At 37.6% G+C, this 21,341-nt stretch overlaps 1 protein-coding gene across 15 annotated transcripts in view; it reads right to left on the bottom strand.

The window, feature by feature from the left end:
• LOC140611775 (uncharacterized) overlaps nucleotides 1–21,341 on the bottom strand; it is a 121,684-nt gene that overhangs the window by 16,801 nt on the left and 83,542 nt on the right. For 11 of the 15 annotated variants that reach the window (XM_072788653.1, XM_072788654.1, XM_072788659.1 and 8 more), the window contains 3 exons: nucleotides 20,979–21,090; nucleotides 16,943–17,116; nucleotides 15,317–15,715 (listed from right to left, as the gene is read on the bottom strand). In XM_072788653.1, the coding sequence (XP_072644754.1) occupies nucleotides 16,971–17,116; nucleotides 20,979–21,090 (258 nt within the window). In that variant the 3' untranslated portion in view covers nucleotides 15,317–15,715; nucleotides 16,943–16,970. Of the gene's footprint in view, nucleotides 1–2,407; nucleotides 3,662–15,316; nucleotides 15,716–16,942; nucleotides 17,117–20,978; nucleotides 21,091–21,341 lie in introns of those variants that run through there. The other 4 variants (XR_012012981.1, XM_072788662.1, XM_072788661.1 and 1 more) reach the window with 3 other exon arrangements.

Here is a 21,341-nt window from a genome sequence, read left to right as displayed (position 1 = left end):
CTTATAATCCATTTCAGTGTTTTTTTGTCATTTAATTCATATGATCAGTGAGATTCTAATATGTGTTTATATCATTTTCCCAAAGATAATTTCCTCAAGGCAACAAACAAGAATTACCATGTGTTGCCCACAGTAGTAGCTGTACTCATACAGTTGCTCAACATTTGACAAATAATGAATAGTAAAAAAAGCATATTAAAATGCTTGTGTCTATAGAAGAAAAACACTTATTAATAAAAGTTTCCTAAATAAATAAATAAATAAATAAATAAATAAATAAATAAATAAATAAAAGTTTACTGATATTTTCCTTTACTTGACTTTGGTAGTAGGCTATTACAATAAGCCAGGTCACAGATAGTGATGACTTGGGAATATTATGACAGGGGAATAGTGGAGATGGGGAGAAGTAATCAGTATGATCTGAAGAGAAAGCAGATGCTATTTCCTGACAGAATGTACATGCAGTATGAGAGTAAAAGGTTTAAGGGTGAGTCCAGGGTACTACAGTTTTCCCTCAAGCATTCACAGATGTTACTCTATTTAATGATAATTCTTGGGATGCCTGGGTGGCTCAGCAGTGGTTGAGTGTCTGTCTTTAGCTTAGGGCATGATCCTGGAATCCTGGGATTGACTCCTGCATTGGGCTCTCTGCATGGAGCCGGTTTCTCCCTCTGCCTATGTCTCTGCCTCTCTCTGTGTGTCTCTCATGAATAAGTAAGTAAAATCTTTAACAAAGAGAGAAAGGAAAATTTCCTGTTGAAAAATAATAATAATTCTTCTTAAGGTTCAAAATAAAACACTAACTACAGATTTTTGCTTTGAATCTATATCTTCTCTGTATATTTCAACATATTTTCATGTGGTCCTTCACTCATGTGCCAAAGAATATTAATCAACTCATTTTTAAAAAAAGATTTTATTTATTTATTTGAGATGGAAAGAACAAGAGAGAACAAGCATGAGCTGGGGGTGAGCAGAGGGAGAAGGAGAAGCAGACTCCCTGTTGAGCAGAGAACTCATGTGTTGTTTGATCCCAGGACCTTGGGATCTTGACCTGAGTTGAAGGCAGAAGCTTAACCAAATGAGCCACCCGGATAACCCAAATTCAGCCATTTTTAAAATTAACTACTATTCTTCAACAAATCTACACAGAGTCATTTATAATTCCCAACCAAAAAATAAATCATTTTAGTAACAAACTACTTGCAAAGCTCTTCCTTTGGACTGATAATCTATTCAAATAAGTAAAGTACAGGAGAATGTTGATCTGTTTCTCTGAATGACACAAAAAAATCATGGTGGCTTACAGTTTTATTAGATTCATCATTTTGGTAGTAACATCTCATACAGAATTCAGATTTACAGGCAAATTTACACATACAAGAGCTTCTCTGAATATCCTAATTGTTAGGGTTTTTTTTTAACAAACTTAGGAAATGAAGATGAACAAGCCCAGAAAAATGTAGTAAGTAACCTGGCTGGAATGATTCAACAGGAAAATTGGAGATAGTGCCTTATGGTAGAGCTGCTACAGAGTATTCTCTTGAGGCGGGTGCTCTGCCAAAATCCTAATGCACCACGATGACCGTTTCTGAATTCATAAAGTATGGAAGGGCCACCATATAGTGTTATATCCAACTGTCATGAAGTTTGAATGATTACCTGTATGCATATAGTCTTTAAAAAATACTATCGTCAATGTCATTACCTCTTTCCATACTAGTAACCTACTCTTACCTTGCTAGAGTGTCTTAGCTGATTGGGAAGTTCCAACACAGGATCAGTACATAGTGATGGAATCAGCCCCTATGCCAGAATAAAAACTCAGGTCTAGAGAGGAATAAGGAGAGAGACTGGATGATGGGCTTTAGAACTAGACTAGGAACTGACACTACTCTGCTACTTTCTGCCTATGTAGATATCCTTCCTTATCCCATGGGCCTCAATTTCCTCATCCGTAAAGCAGAAAATATAAAACTTATTTATGCCTTGGATCGTACTGCTATTTTCCAATAAGTGGCTAAGAACACATAAAAGAAACAACAATACCTCACATCAATATAGCACTTGGCAATTTTCTAAAAATATCACGTACTTTATCAGATTTTCACCTTCTGAGAGATGGATGAAAATGTCAAGTGCATTTCCAAGTACACTGGGTGGAGAGACTCTGCCTTGGAATCAGACAGACCTGACTTGGGATTCTGGTATACAACTTATTAGCAATGTATCCTCAGGAAAGGTTATCTTAACTTCATTTATTACCTTATCTACAAAATAGGATCAATAGCACCTACCTAAAAGAGTAATTCTGGATTAAAAAATCCAAAAAAATCTGGGTCCATCTCCCAGAAGAACACCTCCAAGCTGTGCACATTTTACCGATGGGGGAATTGAGACTAAGCAATGATAAACAATTGTAAAGCTCACACTTACCAAATCCTAGAGCCAGTCTAGAACTAGAACCATGAGAAGAACTGGCATAGTGAACTCAGGAGTGAAATAGAATGAGTTCATCTATATAGCTTTCAATTTTCCTGGATAAAACATTTCTTAAAGGAGGCTAAAACAACCCAATGCATTTAAGGGCTAAAGGGAATTTGTCCTCATATATTTCTTTTATTTCTTCTGCTTAATTTTCAATGACTCACAAAATAATTTCCTTTCTTTGGCCAGACACCTATTATTTACTATGCTACCTCAATCTTATGAGCAGGAAAAAAACTTATATTCTGTTATGTACATCTGATATTAATATACTCATGAAATAGCCACTTATATGTCATATACAAAGTAAGAACACTTAATTAGGAGACAAGATTGTTCTTCTGGCTTTGGATTTCCCATGTGGGCCATTTCACCTTGGGTGAGTCTCATCATCTTTGAAACTCTTTCACTTAATCTGTAAAATAGTGTAGGTAGACTTTATAATCTCATCCCTTTCAGAAGTAGATTCAATCACAGGTGAAATAACATCTTTCCCAAGAGCTTTAATGAAGTTAAAGAGAAATGCATATACAGGATGATGTGATCATTGCTGCCCCTCTCAGACCTCACCCTATGAAAAGGACAGTTGGTATGGAATTAAGAAAAACACTTAAGTGGGGTATGACAGTGAAAAAGTGGAATACACAATCTTGGAAGATTGGGGGAGGGGACTTCTCTGAAATTACACAGGATCATGTAAGCCACCATTTGATAAGCTTTTACCAATGGAACTGCTTCTGTATTGTGGCAATAGCTAAGACCAAATAAACTCACAATGCCTTCCAGTCTAATTCTTTCTGATTCTATCACTATCACAAAACATTTACTCCTGGATATCTAGATGTATCTACTTTTCAAATTTCCTATCTCCTTCCAACATCCAGCATCACTCACAAATCTCCACTTTCTCTGACAACTTGCCCACTGTCCCTTTTCAAGTACCATACCCCACTAAGATTTCATGATCTCATGCATTTGAGGTTCAGTTCTGCTATTTCAAAACAGCAAATGTAACTATCTCTTGTTTTGTAAGGAAATATAGTCCCCACTGTGCACAAGTAAATATAACTCTAGAAAAGGCAATGGGTGATTTGGTATTTCAGCTGCACCTGTCTGTGACTTAACTTGATTTCTCTTTACTTGTTGGCAGAATGCTGTCCACATGTAGGTGCTGTAAAAAAAAACATATGACTATGAAATTGGCAAAGGCATAATTTAGTGTATTGAAACGGTAGAAGATAGTGTCAGATTATCCAGCCAAATTGACTAATGACTAATCAATAGAGTAGGAAATAATCTTCAAAATTCCTAAAGTTACAAACTGAAACTATAGCAGTATGGATGAGGAAAGTTTGAACTCCTACTCAATTATCAATAGAAGTAGGAGACAAGTTATACAGTGGAGAAAATAAAATATAATGAAGTAGGAAGTAAGAATTCCATATGTAATATCCTTTCACTTAATTCTTCCTTACAAAAATCCTAATTCAACCTCAACCTGTATATTAACATCAGTTCTACAGAGTTCAAAATATAAAGCTGAAAAATATCAGGAAAAAATTATTTCCACAGTAAAATTCACAAAATATATCATTAATACTCCCCTAACAATAGAAAAAATCTTTAAAATGAACACTGGATGTTATTCTGTATGTTGGCAAATTGAACACCAATAAAAAATAAGTTTATTAGTAAAAAATAAGAAAGACCTAACTGTAACAGAGCATTGCATTCCTATTTATTTACTCCCAACCCAGGAGGGGGGACTGTACCAAGTTGTGATCTAGCCCAGAGTGGTGTGTGTGTGTGTGTAGGAGGTGTGTACTATATCAGGCTCGACCAAGTGACTTGTATTGGCACATGAAATGTGCCTGGAAGCAAAGTGAATCATGTCCAAGAGAATGCTTCAAGAGTCGTCATGTTTGGGTGACTGTTCTTTCCCTTCTGCCAGAAAAATGCATGTCTCTTGTAAGTGTTGTTCCTTTACACATCAAGTGGAACCAAATGCTGGAAAGAGGCACAGCCTCCTGTACCCCACACTTGCATGGACAAGAGCTAAATCTTTGTTGCTATAAACCACTAAGACTTTAAGGTTATTTGTTTGAGCAGTCTTCTTGGCAAAAGTTGGCTGATACAATGACTTAAGCAAAATAATACTTTTTAAATTATTCCCTTGGTAAAAATAAAGCAACTTTTAATCAAGGATATTTATGTGAAGCAGAAAAATGACAGGTGTATTCAAAAGAGTGAACTGTGCAAAATAAGTTAATTTCATATTTATGGCACATTCATCAGGTCGTATTAAAAAGTGAAGTTTCAAACAAATGTAAATGTTTCTTTTCTTTCCTTTTAAAAAAGATTTATTTATTTATTTGTGAGAGAGAAAAAATGGAGGGGAAGAGGGAGAGCAAGAAGGAGAGAAGCAGATTCCCTGCTGAGTGTGGAATCCTACTCAGGGCTGGATCCCACAATCCATGAGATTATGACCTGAGGTGAAATCAGGAGTCAAATGCTTAACCAACTGAGCCATCCAGGTGCCACTAAAATGGTCTCTGGTGGTTTTAATAACAGCTAATAATCAGACACACAGCAAGGAAACAATTTAATAGGATTCCTAGGAATGGGACACTATATTAGGCAAAAAACTAAGTCCATAAATAAAAAACAACAATCACAAATCACTAACATATATGCTATCTTTCTCTGAGGGGCTCAGGCAAAGACAGTAATCTTTAAAGTATCTTACAAAAAAAAAATCTGGGATCCCTGGGTGGTGCAGCGGTTTAGCGCCTGCCTTTGGCCCAGGGCGCGATCCTGGAGACCCAGGATCAAATCCCACGTCAGGCTTCCAGTGCATGGAGCCTGCTTCTCCCTCTGCCTGTGTCTCTGCCTCTCTCTCTCTCACTGTGTGCCTATCATAAATAAATAAGAATTAAAAAAAAATTTAAAAAAAAATCTGACATGGAAAAAAGTCAACAGAAAAGACAAGAGAATAAAAAGAAAACTCTGTTACACAGAAAACATGTGATTTGATCCTAGGAAACAGGTACTCTTCACAGGAAAAAAAAAAGTATACCTCAACTATTTTACTTAGGTAAATTATCAATCTCGACAGGCCAAGAAACTTTAGAATAAGATTATGTCACAGAGAACACAGTGGCTATTTTATAGACAAGCGATTAGAGAGCATATTGTGTTCCCAGAGCATTTTTGCTCTATTTTACATCAGAAGTTTTTTTTTAATTTTTTTTATTTTTATAATAAATGTATTTTTTATTGGTGTTCAATTTACCAACATACAGAATAACAGCCAGTGCTCATCCCGTCAGGTGCCCCCCTCAGTGCCCATCACACATTCACCAGCAACCCCCGCCCACCTCCCCTTCCACCACCCCTAGTTCGTTTCCCAGAGTTAGGAGTCTTTATGTTCTGTCTCACTTTCTGATATTTCCCACACGCCTCCACCCCAAGATTGCTAGAACTCATACAGCAATTTGGCAGCGTGACAGGATACAAAATCAATGCCCAGAAATCAATGACATTTCTATACACTAACAATGAGACTGAAGAAAGAGAAATTAAGGAGTCAATCCCATTTACAATTGCACCCAAAAGCATAAGATACCTAGGAAGAAACCTACCCAAAGAGGTAAAGGATCTATACCCTAAAAACTATAGAACACTTCTGAAAGAAATTGAGGAAGACACAAAGACATGGAAAAAAACCTCCCAAGACACAAGAGTCCAGGGCCAGATGGCTTCCCAGGGGAATTCTATCAAATGTTTAAAGAAGAAATCATACCTATTCTACTAAAGCTGTTTGGAAAGATAGAAAGAGATGGAGTACTTCCAAGTTCGTTCTATGAGGCCAGCATCACCTTAATTCCAAAACCAGAAAAGACCCCACCAAAAAGGAGAATTACAGACCAATATCCCTGATGAACATGGATGCAAAAATTCTCAACAAGATGCTAGCCAATAGGATCCAACAGCACATTAAGAAAATTATTCACCACGACCAAGTAGGATTTATCCCCGGGACGCAAGGCTGGTTCAACACTCGTAAAACAAACAATGTGATTCATCATATCAGCAAGAGAAAAACCAAGAACCATAGGATCCTCTCATTAGATGCAGAGAAAGCATTTGACAAAATACAGCATCCATTCCTGATCAAAACTCTTCAGAGTGTAGGGATAGAGGGAAATTTCCTCGACATCTTAAAAGCCATTTACGAAAAGCCCACAGCAAATATCATTCTCCATGGGGAGGCACTGGGAGCCTTTCCCCTAAGATCCGGAACCAGACAGGGATGTCCACTCTCACCACTGCTATTCAACATAGTATTGGAAGTCCTAGCCTCAGCAATCAGACAACAAAAAGACATTAAAGGCATTCAAATTGGCAAAGAAGAAGTCAAACTCTCCCTCTTTGCCGATGACATCATACTCTACATAGAAAACCCAAAAGCCTCCACCCCAAGATTGCTAGATCTCATACAGCAATTGGGTAGTGTGGCAGGATACAAAATCAATGCCCAGAAATCAATGGCATTTCTATACACTAACAATGAGACTGAAGAAAGAGAAATTAAGGAGTCAATCCCATTTACAATTGCACCCAAAAGCATCAGATACCTAGGAATAAACCTAACCAAAGAGGTAAAGGATCTATACCCTAAAAACTATAGAACGCTTCTGAAAGAAATTGAGGAAGACACAAAGAGATGGAAAAATATTCCATGCTCATGGATTGGCAGAATTAAGATTGTGAAAATGTCAATGTTACCCAGGGCAATTTACACGTTTAATGCAATCCCTATCAAAATACCATGGATTGTTTTCAGAGAGTTAAAACAAATTATTTTATGATTTGTGTGGAATCAGAAAAGGCCCTGAATAGCCAGGGGAATTTAAAAAAAAACATATCTGGGGGCATCACAATGCCAGATTTCAGGTTGTACTACAAAGCTGTGGTCATCAAGACAGTGTGGTATCGGCACAAAAGCAGACACATAAAAAAAAACCGGATACATAGTTCAATGGAACAGAATAGAGAACCCAGAAGTGGACCCTGAACTTTATGGCCAACTAATATTCGATAAATTAGGAAAGACTATCCATTGGAAGAAAGACAGTCTCTTCAATAAATGGTGCTGGGAAAATTGGACATCCACATGCAGAAGAATGAAACTAGACCACTCTCTTTCACAATACACAAAGATTTGAGACTTGCCAGACTCCACAATTGTGTGAGCCCATTTCCTGTTTTGAAATAAAGATTTTATTGATTGATTGATTGAGAGCATGCAGGAGAAGGGGCAGAGGTAGAAGATAACAAGTTTCTAGATAAAAGTTGTGGTTGTTTTTCCCTCCAATTTATAATGTTCTCTTAAGGATAATATTTTCTTCTTAAATTATAGCCATTTACAGATTTTCTTAAAATCCATTCATGTGCTTTGGAAAGAAATCTAAAATTTGCTGTCTGCAAAGAACTATTAATGCTATAAAATTTGTGTTCATTCTGGGAGGACTGAGGCACCATTTTTTTAAGGAAAATGTTAGAAGGGAACTAACATTTAGGAGATTGGCTCAGAGATGTTTGAAAGATTAAGAGGAGTGATGACTATGGATGTAGTCTGCATGTTTGCACACAAACCAATCAAGAATAAGCTGACCCAATTATCTAGACATAACTGTGCCAGTCTCTTTGGGTGCAGAAGCCTGTGTTCTCCTAAGAGAGACAAAGCTAAAACATACTACACATTTATACCAATATTTTTGGGTTCACGAAACTTTTTGCTCAGACCCAAAAATAAAATAATAAAGCAAAAAGTATAAAAAAAGCGTTGAGCTGCTTGTTCAAGGCTGTGGAGTGACCAGAGCAAGGCTCCACTGGTTTGCTTAAATTTCCCACTGCTCTAGCCCTGCTCTGGTACGTGCCATGGAGAACCACCTGAGAACCATTCAGAAGTCACATTTTCTATTTCCTCATATTCTAGAACCCGTGGATTACATATGTGTTATCCATAAAAAGCATTTGATGGGTAAACAGAGAATTGCTGAAAAAGATATAGATATATACACAGACAAAAGAGTAAAATTGAAATTTCAATTTCAGAAAATGTAAAATTAAAAAATGAAACGTGCCTTAAAGACTACATGTCACAAAAATCACAGGAAAATGATTATAAGGCTACAGAAATTCACAAGAGAAAATGCCAACATGGCTGATCAAATCAAGACAGACTTTGTTGGGAAGCTGACTCTATAGGTCGGACATGGATGGGAAGAGGACAAGAAGGGAACTGTCTAGGGGTAGCAAGAGCATGAGCACAAGTGCTAGAGCAGAAATGACAAACTGAGAAATTAGGAAACTTGAGAATTTTCCACATCTTTGAGTCCTGACTTCTCTGTGCTTAATACCTTCTTCAACTCATTTCTATCTTCTTGCATTTTAGTATAAGGAGTCAGGAGGAAACAAGCTCCTTTAAAACTTTCCTGAGCAATCTACTCAGATAAATATCCGATTTTATTGTTCCAAGTTCAAACTTCCACAAAATACTGGAACACTCATTAAGACAAGTTTTTGCCATTTCATGACAAGGTTCTCCTTTTTTATGGTTTCCAATAACACGTTCCTTATTTCCATCTGAGATCTCACAGAAAAATCTTCAACATCCATATTTCGAACAATCTGTTTCTGATTAGTTATGTATTCTCTAAGAAGATAGAGTCTATCTCTGAAGCTCTTGCTTTTATTTCTGAACTCTTACCAGAATCGCCTTCAACATCTATTATTTCTACCAATAGTTCCTTCACAGCAATGTGGGCTTTTCCCAGTGTGGCCCTCCAAACTTCTACATCCTTCCCCCTTACCCGGTTCTAAAGCTGCTTTGGCATTTTTAGGTATTTGTCACAGTAAGATCTACTTCTTGGTACCAAAATCAGAGGGGAAAATGAATGAAATGATCTTTTTAAAGATTTTTATTTAATGAAGAGAGAGCACATGAGCGAGAGAGAGCAGGGAAGGAGAGAAGGAGAGAAGGTATCTCAAGCAGACTCCCCGCCCAGTGAGGAGCCCCATGTGGGGGCTCCATCTCATGACCTGAGCTGAAATCAAGAATTGTATACTCAACCGACTGAGCTACTCATGTGCCCCTGAAATGATCTTTATTGAAAAAATATAAAATTGTATGAATAGGAAAAAGATCTGATTAGTAATCCCAGAAAACATATAGGTGTGGAAAAAAGAAAAAATAAAAGAAAAAATATGAAAGTAAGAGAATAGACTCTAGAATGACCAAGGTTAAGGAATTAAACTGGAAAAAAGAACTGAGAATTTTACCCAGGATGCAGTACAAAGAGGAAAAGTGAAAAGGTTGTTCGTATCGAGTGTTCTTTGAGAATCATTGTTTCATAAAATTTTAATGGATTCTAGTAAGAGATAATAGAGGAATATTGGAAAAAGTGGTCAAAGACATAATAGCTAAGAAATTCTAATATAAATAAAAATTGACACAGAGGATACAAAAATATGATTTATGAATCTAACAAAACTTAGGAAAAAAGAAAAAAGGAACCAGGAGAAATCTTTGATGAAATAAAAATACAAAATATGGTTTGTCAGTATAACTCGAAATACACTATAATGACAATAAATGTAATAGATTAAATCGCTTTAATAAATATCAGAAATTATCAGTGTGGATATAAAAAATCAGTTATATGCTGCTTACAGGGGACACATCTACACACACAACCTAAAACAGAAAATATAAAAAGAAAAAAAAGAAATAGACTAAGCATATATGAACCAAAAAAAAAAGCTAGTGCAACAATATCTGTCAAAGGCGAGTATGAAGTTGAAGCATTAATGCGAATAAAGCAAATAAGTTATAATTTATAATTCATGAAAAGGCTATAGAAATTATAAATTTGTATGTGCCTAATAATATAGACTTAAACCATAAAACACCAAAAGCCAGCAACTACGAAAACTCAGAATTACAAAATAAAAGTGAAAAGCTCACAGAGGGATCCCTGGGGGGCACAGTGGTTTGGCGCCTGCCTTTGGCCCAGGGCGCGATCCTGGAGACCCGGGATCGAGTCCCACATTGGGCTCCCGGTGCATGGAGCCTGCTTCTCCCTCTGCCTATGTCTCTGCCTCTCTCTCTCTCTCTCTCTCTCTGTGATTATCACAAATAAATAAAAATTTTAAAAAAAGCTCACAGAAGCATAATGGCAAAATTTAACACCTCTCTCAGAAACTGCACATTTGGAGAATATATAGAGAATTTGAGTAACACGTATGACATAATTGTGAGTTTCCATATCCCTGCACTCAAAAGAGAATACAACAGAGAATACACATTCTCCTAAAGCATGCATGCAACATTTTAAATATTTATAAAATTAACTGTACACTCTCAGTCACAAAGAGTCATAGTTATTCAAACCATATTATCTGATTACAGTGCAGTTTAATTAGAAATTAACTATTACAGCTAGTAATTAAAATCCTACAGGTTAGAAAATCTGAAAAAAAAAAAAAACCCAAAAGCTTAAATAATGACTAGGTTAAAAAAGACTTCACAAGGAAAATCATAAACTGTAATGGTTTTATCAACAAACTAAAATATGAAAAATAAATTTGTGAGGTATAGCTAAAGCAATACTTAGAAGTTATGAATAGTCTTAAATATATTTACTACAATTAGCTAGCATTTAATCCAAGAAGCTAGATGAAGAAATCAAAGGAGTAAGAAAGTTGAAGCAACAGAATTATAAAAACAAAACACAAATTAATAAGCCTGGGAAAAACATTTATGGAGATGATTTAAAAAATCAATTTCTTTGAAAGCTAATAAACTAGGTAAGCCTCTAGAAAGTTTGACTAGATGTGTACACACATAAATGTATCATCATATAATGGAGTACTACTGTTCAGCCACTTGGACTGAGTGAACCAGATCATCAATACAGAGGAATCACAGATAAAATTGCTGAATGCTAAGAATTTCTGTACTTTAGGGACCTCTGGGTGACTCAGCGATTGAGCACCTGCCTGCCTTTGGCTCAGGGTGTGATCCTGGTCTGGGGATCGAGTCCCGCATCTGGCTCCCTGTGAGGAGCCTGTTCCTCCCTCTGTCTGTGTCTCTGCCTCTCTATCGGTATCTTATGAATAAATACAAAATCTTAAAATTTCTGTCGTTTGTTTACTTATTCATTTAACAGTGTTCTGTATGTTTACATATACAATTCAATGTGTGCGTTTGTGTATGCATGGGTATGTGGTAGATATTTATATGATCAAGTTACCTACAACATGTTCTTCAGAAGTATGAAGCACATGGTGAAGTGTAAGCATTTTTAAATCTTCCAAGAATTTAAATTGATGTATGTGTGCTTGGAGTTTCTTTCTTTCCCCTTTCTCCTAATCCTAGTCTTTCCTTGCACAGAGATAATTATTATCCTGAGGATGGTGTTGCTTTGTTTTATTTATTTCCCAACTAGTTTTATACTTTTACATTTTGGAAAACCTCCCATTCTTATAAAGCAGTTTCTCTTTATCCACTTTAAGAAATTACAATTTTCCTTTGGCAGTTTGGTTTTTCTACTTGTTTCTTTTATTTGACAAAGGAATGACTTCATTCTTTAAAAGAGTAAGCCAACTAAATTAATACTGACATTGAGGCCCAAGACTATGAAGAAACCAATTTGCTCGTAGCACCAGTTATGCTATGGGTAAGTAAAACAAAACAAAACTGGAAAATAGTCACCATCCACTATAAATCTTCAGAGTATTTATTGGCCCATTCGACTAGCATAGAAAGAATTACAGAAAAATATAAAAGGCATTGTTCAGTGCTCTCTGAAAAAAAGCTGGTTTCTTGTACTGGTATATATTCCATTCACCAAATTCTTACATGTTCCTCGTATGAATAAAAACTGAGTGTTATTAGAGAGAGAGAGGGAGAGAGAGAGAGAGAGAGAGAGATTCATCATGGTAATTGATCCACCAATTTTGAGAAATAGTTTTCTTATACTGGTAGCCTGTGAGTAACTTTCTTTCTGGAATAAAGTAAGATAGTCATTCTAAGTACCTTTATTTTACTTTTAGACATGTTTAACCTTAACTGTATCACTAAGTGCATATTAACTAATGATTACACACATCTTACTCCCAGGTATGGTAAAGGCCAATGGGGAACACCTAATTGCCTGTCACTCATTCTAGATTATGCAGTTAGATCCTTTTACAGTTTATCAGAGTTCTCAGGATCTTTTCTTCAAAATTAAGAAATGAATTGCTGTTCTCAGAGATATTATGCTGGAGTATCCTGAGGGCAAAACTAACATTTATTAACTATTTCCCTATGTCAGAAATCTCTTCTATGAGTCACAATTGACAAATTAGTTGTTTCAGCTTTTCTATACCTCCTTGTATTTCTATCTCCTCTTCTTGTCAATTTCTTTCTTTCCTTTTTTTCCAATATCTTCCTTGGTTTAAAAACTCACAGATGCCTTACCCAGCTATGTGTTTTGCCCCTTTTATTCTGGATTGTTGATATTTAAATTTCATACAAACATGCAATTATTCCCAAATATATCACACCAATATCACGTTGTTTGTATAATGAATAAAAATAGTCTATCCAAGAACATGTGACTCAGCCTGTGAAGTCATATCTAAAACAATTACTCAAACCTATGTCTTATTGTCGCCCCCTAAAATTTCATGTGCTGTGTTCAACCTCATGTTTTAAAACTTGCAGTTTCTACCAGTCTCTATAAAATCTCTATACTCTTAGAAAATTGAACATATTAATTCGTACATTTTTTTGAGTAGACATTTAGCCAGGCTTTAAAAGTACTATAAAACTAACACAAGATACAGTTGTTTACCTCAGGAATTTGGATTTTCTGTATAACGTATGAACACATCAGCATAATTCCTGATGGTCAAAGCAGCATGTGAGCCACTGTCTAGTAGGGTTAGGTGCTCATATTTTATAAAGAAAAAATTAAATTGAGATCAGAAAGGCTTTGTGAAATTACTGGGATTGGAGAACCCAAATGGCTAGCCTACATAGTGTGTGGCAATGCAGAGTCCAAGAAGAGGTGAGAATTATAGTAGAAAAGTGAGTGTGCTGTGTTCAGGAACCAAGGATATGTCTGACCCAGCTAAACTAAAGGATCTGCACTGGGAAAGAGTGAAGACAATACTAATTACTAGAGCAGGCTGCATTGGGGAGGATTTTAAAGATGAGATTTTTTTTTTTGGACAAAAAAAGGAAAACACCAAAGATTTATTGAAATCCATTGATGGCTTCTAAGCAGGGAGTGGAATGTTAAACTATGACTTAAGAAATAAATTTAGAGGGATCCCTGGGTGGCGCAGCGGTTTGGCGCCTGCCTTTGGCCCAGGGCGCGATCCTGGAGACCCGGGATCGAATCCCACATCGGGCTCCCTGCATGGAGCCTGCTTCTCCCTCTGCCTGTGTCTCTGCCTCTCTCTCTCTCTCTGTGTGTGACTATCATAAATAAATAAAATCTTTTAAAAAAAAAGAAATAAATTTAGAGAAATGTTTATTAATGTTCCAAGGAACATTAATTAATGGGGTCACTTCGAAAGAGTCAAATAATGTCAACTAAATGTGGAATAAACTGGCACATTTGACTTCCAAGAGGAAAGCATGAACTTCCCAAACCTATTTGACAAGGGAACCCTTTCTGGGAAAGGGAAAACAATGCATGGATCATATATTCTATATGCACTGATACCACTCTCAGTCTATACACAGGCATGTGTAAGAAATGTACAGTTCTGTAGTACTAAATAGCTCACTTGATGTCTAGTTTGATTCTCTGGTCCTGGGAAATTGGTCTGTACTCCTGTTGCTGAGGCATGTCTTTCAGACCCAGTGGCTTTCTATTTCTTCCATACTATTCTGGGACTGATGGAGATACTTTTACTAACTGATCTGTTCCATGTTGAGGTATAAGAAACTCTGCGTGGATGTAGAGGGCCCCATCTCTCTTAGACATGTCAGCTCACTATTCTGTGAGGAATTTCTGCTTCCTTTTGGTTTCCATCCAGGAATGGTGCAGATATCCCATGTACCTGCCTAGTGGTTTTGGGCTTTTCCCATGAGATTGCCACGTAAATCTTCTACTCTATGTGACAAATCATTTTTGTTTCTTAGAAAGCTAAATCTGTAAAACTCATAAGCAGCAAAGAACTCCATTTTCCTCATATTCTCCTCTTGCTTCTATGTCCGAGGAGGTGATTTAGTTGCCTTGTAAGCAGATTAAGACAGGAAGAAGGATGAGGGAAGGAACACCTGAGGTAAAAAAATGAGTTAGTATTTCAAAGATTCTACCTACCATGCTTGGAATACTACTTAGGAAATGCTGGTGTGGAGAACTGAGGATGAAAAGCCAGTGAAGGAAAGGATATGTGTGGTACTGGTGCTGCAGTGAGTTTTATGATGTGTTGTCTCAAGAAATATTGCCTCCTCGTCTTGTAAACCACCACCTTTGGCGTGGTCCTTTGCACAGTCCTCTCCCACATTAACTCTTGAAAAGTCCCTCTTGCTTCTGGGAACTCTTCCTCCACCATATGAAAGGAGGAGAAGCTACCTTATTGAAGACATGGGGACCAATTGAGAGACAGCGCCAATAGACAGACACCTAGGTAAGCTCCAGAGGAGCTTGAGGCTAACTGCAAGTGCACTGGTGACCTCAGCTGAGACCAGAACTGCTCAGATGAGCCTCCACTGAAGTGTTATGTGAATCATAGCCAAAGGAAATGGTTGTCAAGCTTACTGAGTTATGGAATGATTATTATTCATATAAATACATACAACACAACACAATACAAAACTATGTAATATGATAGATATGGTAGGCATTGAAGATAGAGGAAATAATTTGTGGGAAGATTTCCTCAATATGAATATATGGGACCAATGAAAAACCTTTAAATGGAAATAGCTGGATCGTGGAAGGGGTTCATTTTTCACTCATGGGAAGAATAAAGAAAAAGGAAGTGTCAAGTATCATTATGGAGATTCCAGTCTTCAATGACTTAGTAAACTATAGACATGTAGGTGGATGGACCCATGCCAGATGGGGACTTGGTAGCATTCTGCAGTTGTGCCTTTTTGGAAATCACTCTCTCTCTCTCACTGGCTTGGATTCAACAGGTGGTTTTTCTGTCACTGATGAAATAAAAAACAAACATTTGTCTTATAACAGCATACTGTCAGACATGACACTAGACTCATCTTAATTCCTAATGATATGGATTACACTAAAGAAAAAATGAACACATGTTAAAAGTATGGAGGGATTGAGGATATGTGTCTCCAGGTTCTGAATCTAAACTCCGTTTAACAAAATTGGGTTTTGCCAGTGAGCTGCGATTAGCGAGGCTCCAATAATACTCACACTAGTCTCAGGGAAACTTCTCCTAGTTCCATTAACTGCTTTTTCAGAAATGTATTTTACATATATTATTTTATTTAATCTGTAGAACATTTCTAAGATTTAGACATTATTTTTATCCACATTTTAGGGATGAATGGACTGATATTATATTGTTATTAATAATAATAATAATATTATTATTATTATTACTAGTAGTCATAGTAGTATTAGTATTTTGCAAGGAGTCTTCAGGTGGGCAGTGTGTGGTGAAAACAGAAAGTATTTCTAATGTAAGGGGCTTTTAACTCCTACAGCAGCTTCCTTAAATTTTGATTTCATGAAGTGTTTTCCAGTGTGTCAAGTTCTTAATCAGTTATGCCTATGTCAGTTCGTGGGCAATCATAATGAAAGACACCGATCACAGCTTCACATACTCATGTGCAGAAAAAGCTAGAAGTCTCCACCTTTAAAACAGATGCTACCACAAGAACAGATTCACTATCCAAGTTAACTCTGTCCCCAGAATTTAGTTTCTGCTTTAGGATTCTGCATGATTTTATACTGGCTGATTTTTTGAAGATGCCTCTGTGACTGTCATTTAACATATTCTGTTAGGATTCATGGATTCATACTTGGCACAGGATGAGTCTTTAGGCTTAGGTAAGATGTTTTCAGTTGTTAGATTAGGTAGACTCAGTTGAAAGAGACCGGAGACTACTGTGAGTTCAGAAGACAATGGGAAAATATGAAGATGATTCATGCACACAGAGTCCATTTTGACTGATCTGAACAGGCCTACACGGGCCTCTGGGAAAAAGTGGAATGGACAAAAAGTTGTCCTGCTGTATTGGCCTCATGACTCTGCAGTAGCTAAATCAAATGACACTACCAAAGCTTCTCAGCCACAGCCAGGGGCTGTCTATTGATTTCCCCATTTGGGGTAGGTTTGCATGAGAACACTTGGCCTCTCTGAGGTCCCCCTCCTCAGGAAGGCAATAAAAGACCAGCCTGAGACCTACCAGAATTGGGAAGGGCAAGTTGTCATTACTACAGATATCCGCGAGAGGGAACTCCAAAGCGCTCTCTGGGTTCTGCAGAAGGCTCAGCTGTGCACTTGTTCCAGCAAATACCACCGCAGCACCAAAAGGCTAACCTTCTGAAAAGACTTCTTTTAGTGGTCTTCTGGCCTGAATCTAAGGAAGAAGGGAGGTTAGTGTATTTTCATTCACTTAGCCTTATTTTCACCATTGCCATTATACAGCATGTTCATTGTAGTGGCTAGAGGAGGGAAACGGAGTCATTTGTTGTGTACAACTCTCCACGTTCTGATGTTGGCTAACAGCATCGTTATGGTGTTGAAGAGTTCTTCCTCATATCCTTCAGACTGATCTGAGACTCGATCAGATTGAAGGTCAGTATTTCCTGTGCCATCAGTTACTGTCTTTGCAATGCAACAGGAGACACTGAACCTGTAGATGTTTGTTTTCTATTGGAGTGATCAGTGGGTTCAGGTGTCAGATCTGATTTTAAAGGCTAGAAGGATTTGGTATGCAAATCAAACTGAGTGTGGTAATCCTCTGCTTTCACAGCCAGTCTCCCCTCAGCCTGATTTCCTCTTTGACTTTCTGAGTGCTCAAGTTCTAACATCCAAAGGATCTGCCTCTCAGGACACAATCTGCCTGACCCTACTTCTCTGTTGCTCTGCTCTGGGCCATCTTCAAGGATGACTTTCTGCAGTCAGGGTCCAAGGGAAATAGTCATTACATGCTGGCTATGTGGTGGCTGTGTTCCCTTGTGATACCACACCAACCCACCCAGAGATGATGTTTTCGGTTAAATAGGTTGAACATTTACTGAAAAGAGCCTAAACCACAATGAAGTGTGGAAACACACTTCCTCACACACACACTCAAACATACATGTATATATAAACCTACACACAAGCACAAGGCTTGAAAGGGAACATAGAATAAGGAAAACAAGGTATCCTGAGGTTATGAATGCATTTATTGACCACCAGTTTCCAGAGATGATTTTTAGTTACTCAACATTCCCTACTGAAGCAAGAACTTTCCAAAGAAAAGTTGATCAGCAGTGAGAAGCTGAGTTCAAAGTTTCTACTGCTCAAAAGAATGTTTCCCTTTGAAGATACCTTAACATTGCTTAAATAACTGAATTCTTTAAGAGTCAACAGATGAGCCAAGGTGTCGAAGGATAAACAGATGAGCAACATTTCACCAAATAACCTTAAACACCTGGCCACTACTCTGCACAAGGCAATAAATGTTCCCAGGATGATTAATTAAAGGGGTCACTTCAAAAGGGTGGAATAATGTCAAATATATGTGGAAGAAAACTGGGGCATTTGACTTCCAAAAGGAAAGTAAGAATTTCCGAGACCTATTTAACAAGGGAAACCTTCCTGGGAAAGATAAAACAATGCATGGATCATATATTCTATATGCACTGATAGCAATCTCCATCTATACACTGGCATAAGTCAGAAATGTACCGTTCTGTAGTTTTAAATAGTTCACTTGATGCCTAGTTTGATTCTCTGTTCCAAGACTGGTAGTGATTTAGGTTTTCTTAATTGCCCCCATGAGTGTGTCTATGTTCTGGAGTCTTCTGGTGCCGGGGAGGCTGTAAATTGGTGAAGTGCCACTTATCTGGTTGCTCTGTGTCATTGGTGTATACTAATAGCTGCTGAAGTGTCCAAATTGCTCTCTGATCCTGGGAAGTTGGTGTGTACTCCTGTTGCTGAGGCATGTCTCTCACACCCAGTGGTTTTTTATTTCTTCCAACTATTCTGGGACTGATGGAGATACTTTTACTAACTGATCTGTTCCATGTTGAGGTATAAGAAACTGCATGGACATAGAGTGCCCCATCTTTCCTGGACATGTCAGCTTGCTATTCTGTCAGGAATTATTGCTTCCTTTAGGTTTCTATCCAGGGAAAGGTTCAGATATCCTATATTCCTACCCTGTGGTTTTGGCTTTTCCCATGAGATTGCCACCTAAATCTTCTACTCTATGCCACGAATCATTTTTGTTTCCTAGAAAGCCAACTCTGATAAACTCATAAGCAACATGGAGATCCCTTTTCCTCATATTCTCCTCTTGCTTCTATGTCCGAGGAGGTGATTTAGTTGCCTCTTAAGACAGCTTAAGACAGGAAGAAGGATGAGGGAAGGAATACCTGAGGTAAAAAAATGAGTTAGTATTTCAAAGATTCTTCCTACCCTACTTGGAATACCCCTTAGGAAATGCTGGTGTACAGAACTGAGAATGAGAAGCCAGTGAAGAAAAGGATATGTGCGGTAGTGGTGCTGCTGTGAGTTTTATGATGTGTGATCTCAAGAAATAATGCCTCCTCATCTTGTAAACCACCACCTTTGGCGTGGTCTTTTGCACAGTCCTCTCCCACATTAACTCTTGAAAAGTCCCTCTTGCTTCTGGGAACTCTTCCTCCACCATATGAAAGGAGGAGAACCTACGTTATTGAAGACATGGGGACCAATTGAGAGCCAGCGCCAATACACAAACACCTAGGTTAGCTCCAGATGAGCTGCAGGCTAACTGCAAGTGCACAAGTTCCCTCAGCTGAGACCAGAACTGCTCAGATGAACCTCCACTGATGTGTTATGTGAATCATAACCAAAGAAATGGTTGTCTAACCTACTAGGTTATGGAATGATTTTTATTATCCATATAAAAGTATACAACACAACACAGTACAATACAATTCAAAAACCATGTCATAGGATATGATAGGCATTGAAGAAAGAGGAGATAATTTGTGGGAAGATTTCCTCAATATGAATATATGGGACCAAGGGAAAAACTTTAAATGGAAATAGCTGGGTCTTGGAAAGGGTTCATTTCTCATTCATTGGAAAAAGAGATAAAGAGGAAGTGTCAAGGGTCATTATGGAGATTCCAGTCTTCAGTGACTTACTAAACTATAGACATGTGGGTGGATGGACCCATGCCAGATGGGGACTTGGTAGCATTCTGCAGTTGTGCTCTTTTGGAAATCACTATCACTCTCACAGGCTTGGATTCAACAGTTTGTTTTTCTGTCAGTGATGACACGAAAAACAAACATTTGTCTTACACCAGCACTGACTCATCTTAATTCCTGATGACACGGATTATCCAAAAGCTTCCCTCAACACAATGAGGTATATGTCGTAAAACTAAGACATGTCAAAAGTATGGAGGGATTGATGATGTGTGTCTCCAGGTTCTGAATCTAAACTCCGTTTTACAAAAAAATGGGGTGTTGCCAATGAGCTGTGATTAGCTAGGCTCCAATAATACTCGCACTAGTCTCAGGGGAACTTCTCCTAGTTCTATTCATTGCCATCGAGAAATGTGTTTTACATCCTTTATCTTATTGAATCTTGACAACATTTCTAAGATTTAGACATTATTTTTATCCACATTTTAGGCATGAATAAAGTGATACCGAGCTAGAGTAATTGGCAAAAGGTCGTATAGCTGATAAATGGGGCACTGGAGTTTGTACTCTGGAGAGGTAGTTTGACATCAAGTCAAGTCCTTTTCTCTCAATGATGCTGGTTTTTTTCGACTCATTTTAAAGAGCACTGGAATCCTGTGGTGCCTCAAGAGCCACTGATCAAGAAGAGGATGGAGCAGGAATAAAAGTCCCGTGCTCTGGTTTCAACCAGAGCACATTTATATATTATAAGTAGAAATAAATAATTATGCATTATATGTTTAACTACATATATCATATATATAGATGTGGGATCCATTTAAAAATGTGTTTAAAAAAATCCCCAAACACTGTATCATACCATGCTATTTCCTAATACTGCCAGAAACGTCTTGAAGTTTCTATGCTTTCTTGGGTCTCCAACAGTGTAAAACTTCCCTTGACCTGTTAGCCAGCCTTCAGAGAAGGAGCAGCTGGGAATCATTGCCCTGGGGATGCTCTGGGCTCCAGAACAGGGCTAAGTATCTGCCATGACCCCTGGCAACCTTGCTGTCTGTGTCTCCCTAAAGCCTATTAAACTATTCACAGTACCTGCAGCCTTCTCATTGTTATGACAACTCTTTGAATTCTCTCCCAAGAGAGAAGTGATGTCTTCTCCAAATATCCCGAGGCAATTTTCATACAAAAACTGTATAAGAGAAGCCTGTAATGCAAAAAGAACACAATGGGGTGCTCTTTTTCATATGGAAGAGTTAGAAGTCACATTTTGTTTATAGACCTTGGATCTAACCAAAAATGTGAAAGACTTCTATGAAAACTTCAGAGTTGATAAAAATATATAGAAACCCAAGTTCTCTAATAAAATAAGAAAGAATGATACTTTCTGTTGTACTTTGAGTACAGATTTTAAAATACTACTAGTCAGTGGGCTAAAGTCCTAATTTGTGGCATTTA

Source organism: Canis lupus, chromosome 20 (assembly GCF_048164855.1).
Source record: "Canis lupus baileyi chromosome 20, mCanLup2.hap1, whole genome shotgun sequence".
NCBI lineage: Eukaryota > Metazoa > Chordata > Mammalia > Carnivora > Canidae > Canis > Canis lupus.
The sequence above is the reverse complement of the archived record's forward strand: the minus strand, read 5'-3'. Positions and strand labels throughout refer to the sequence as shown.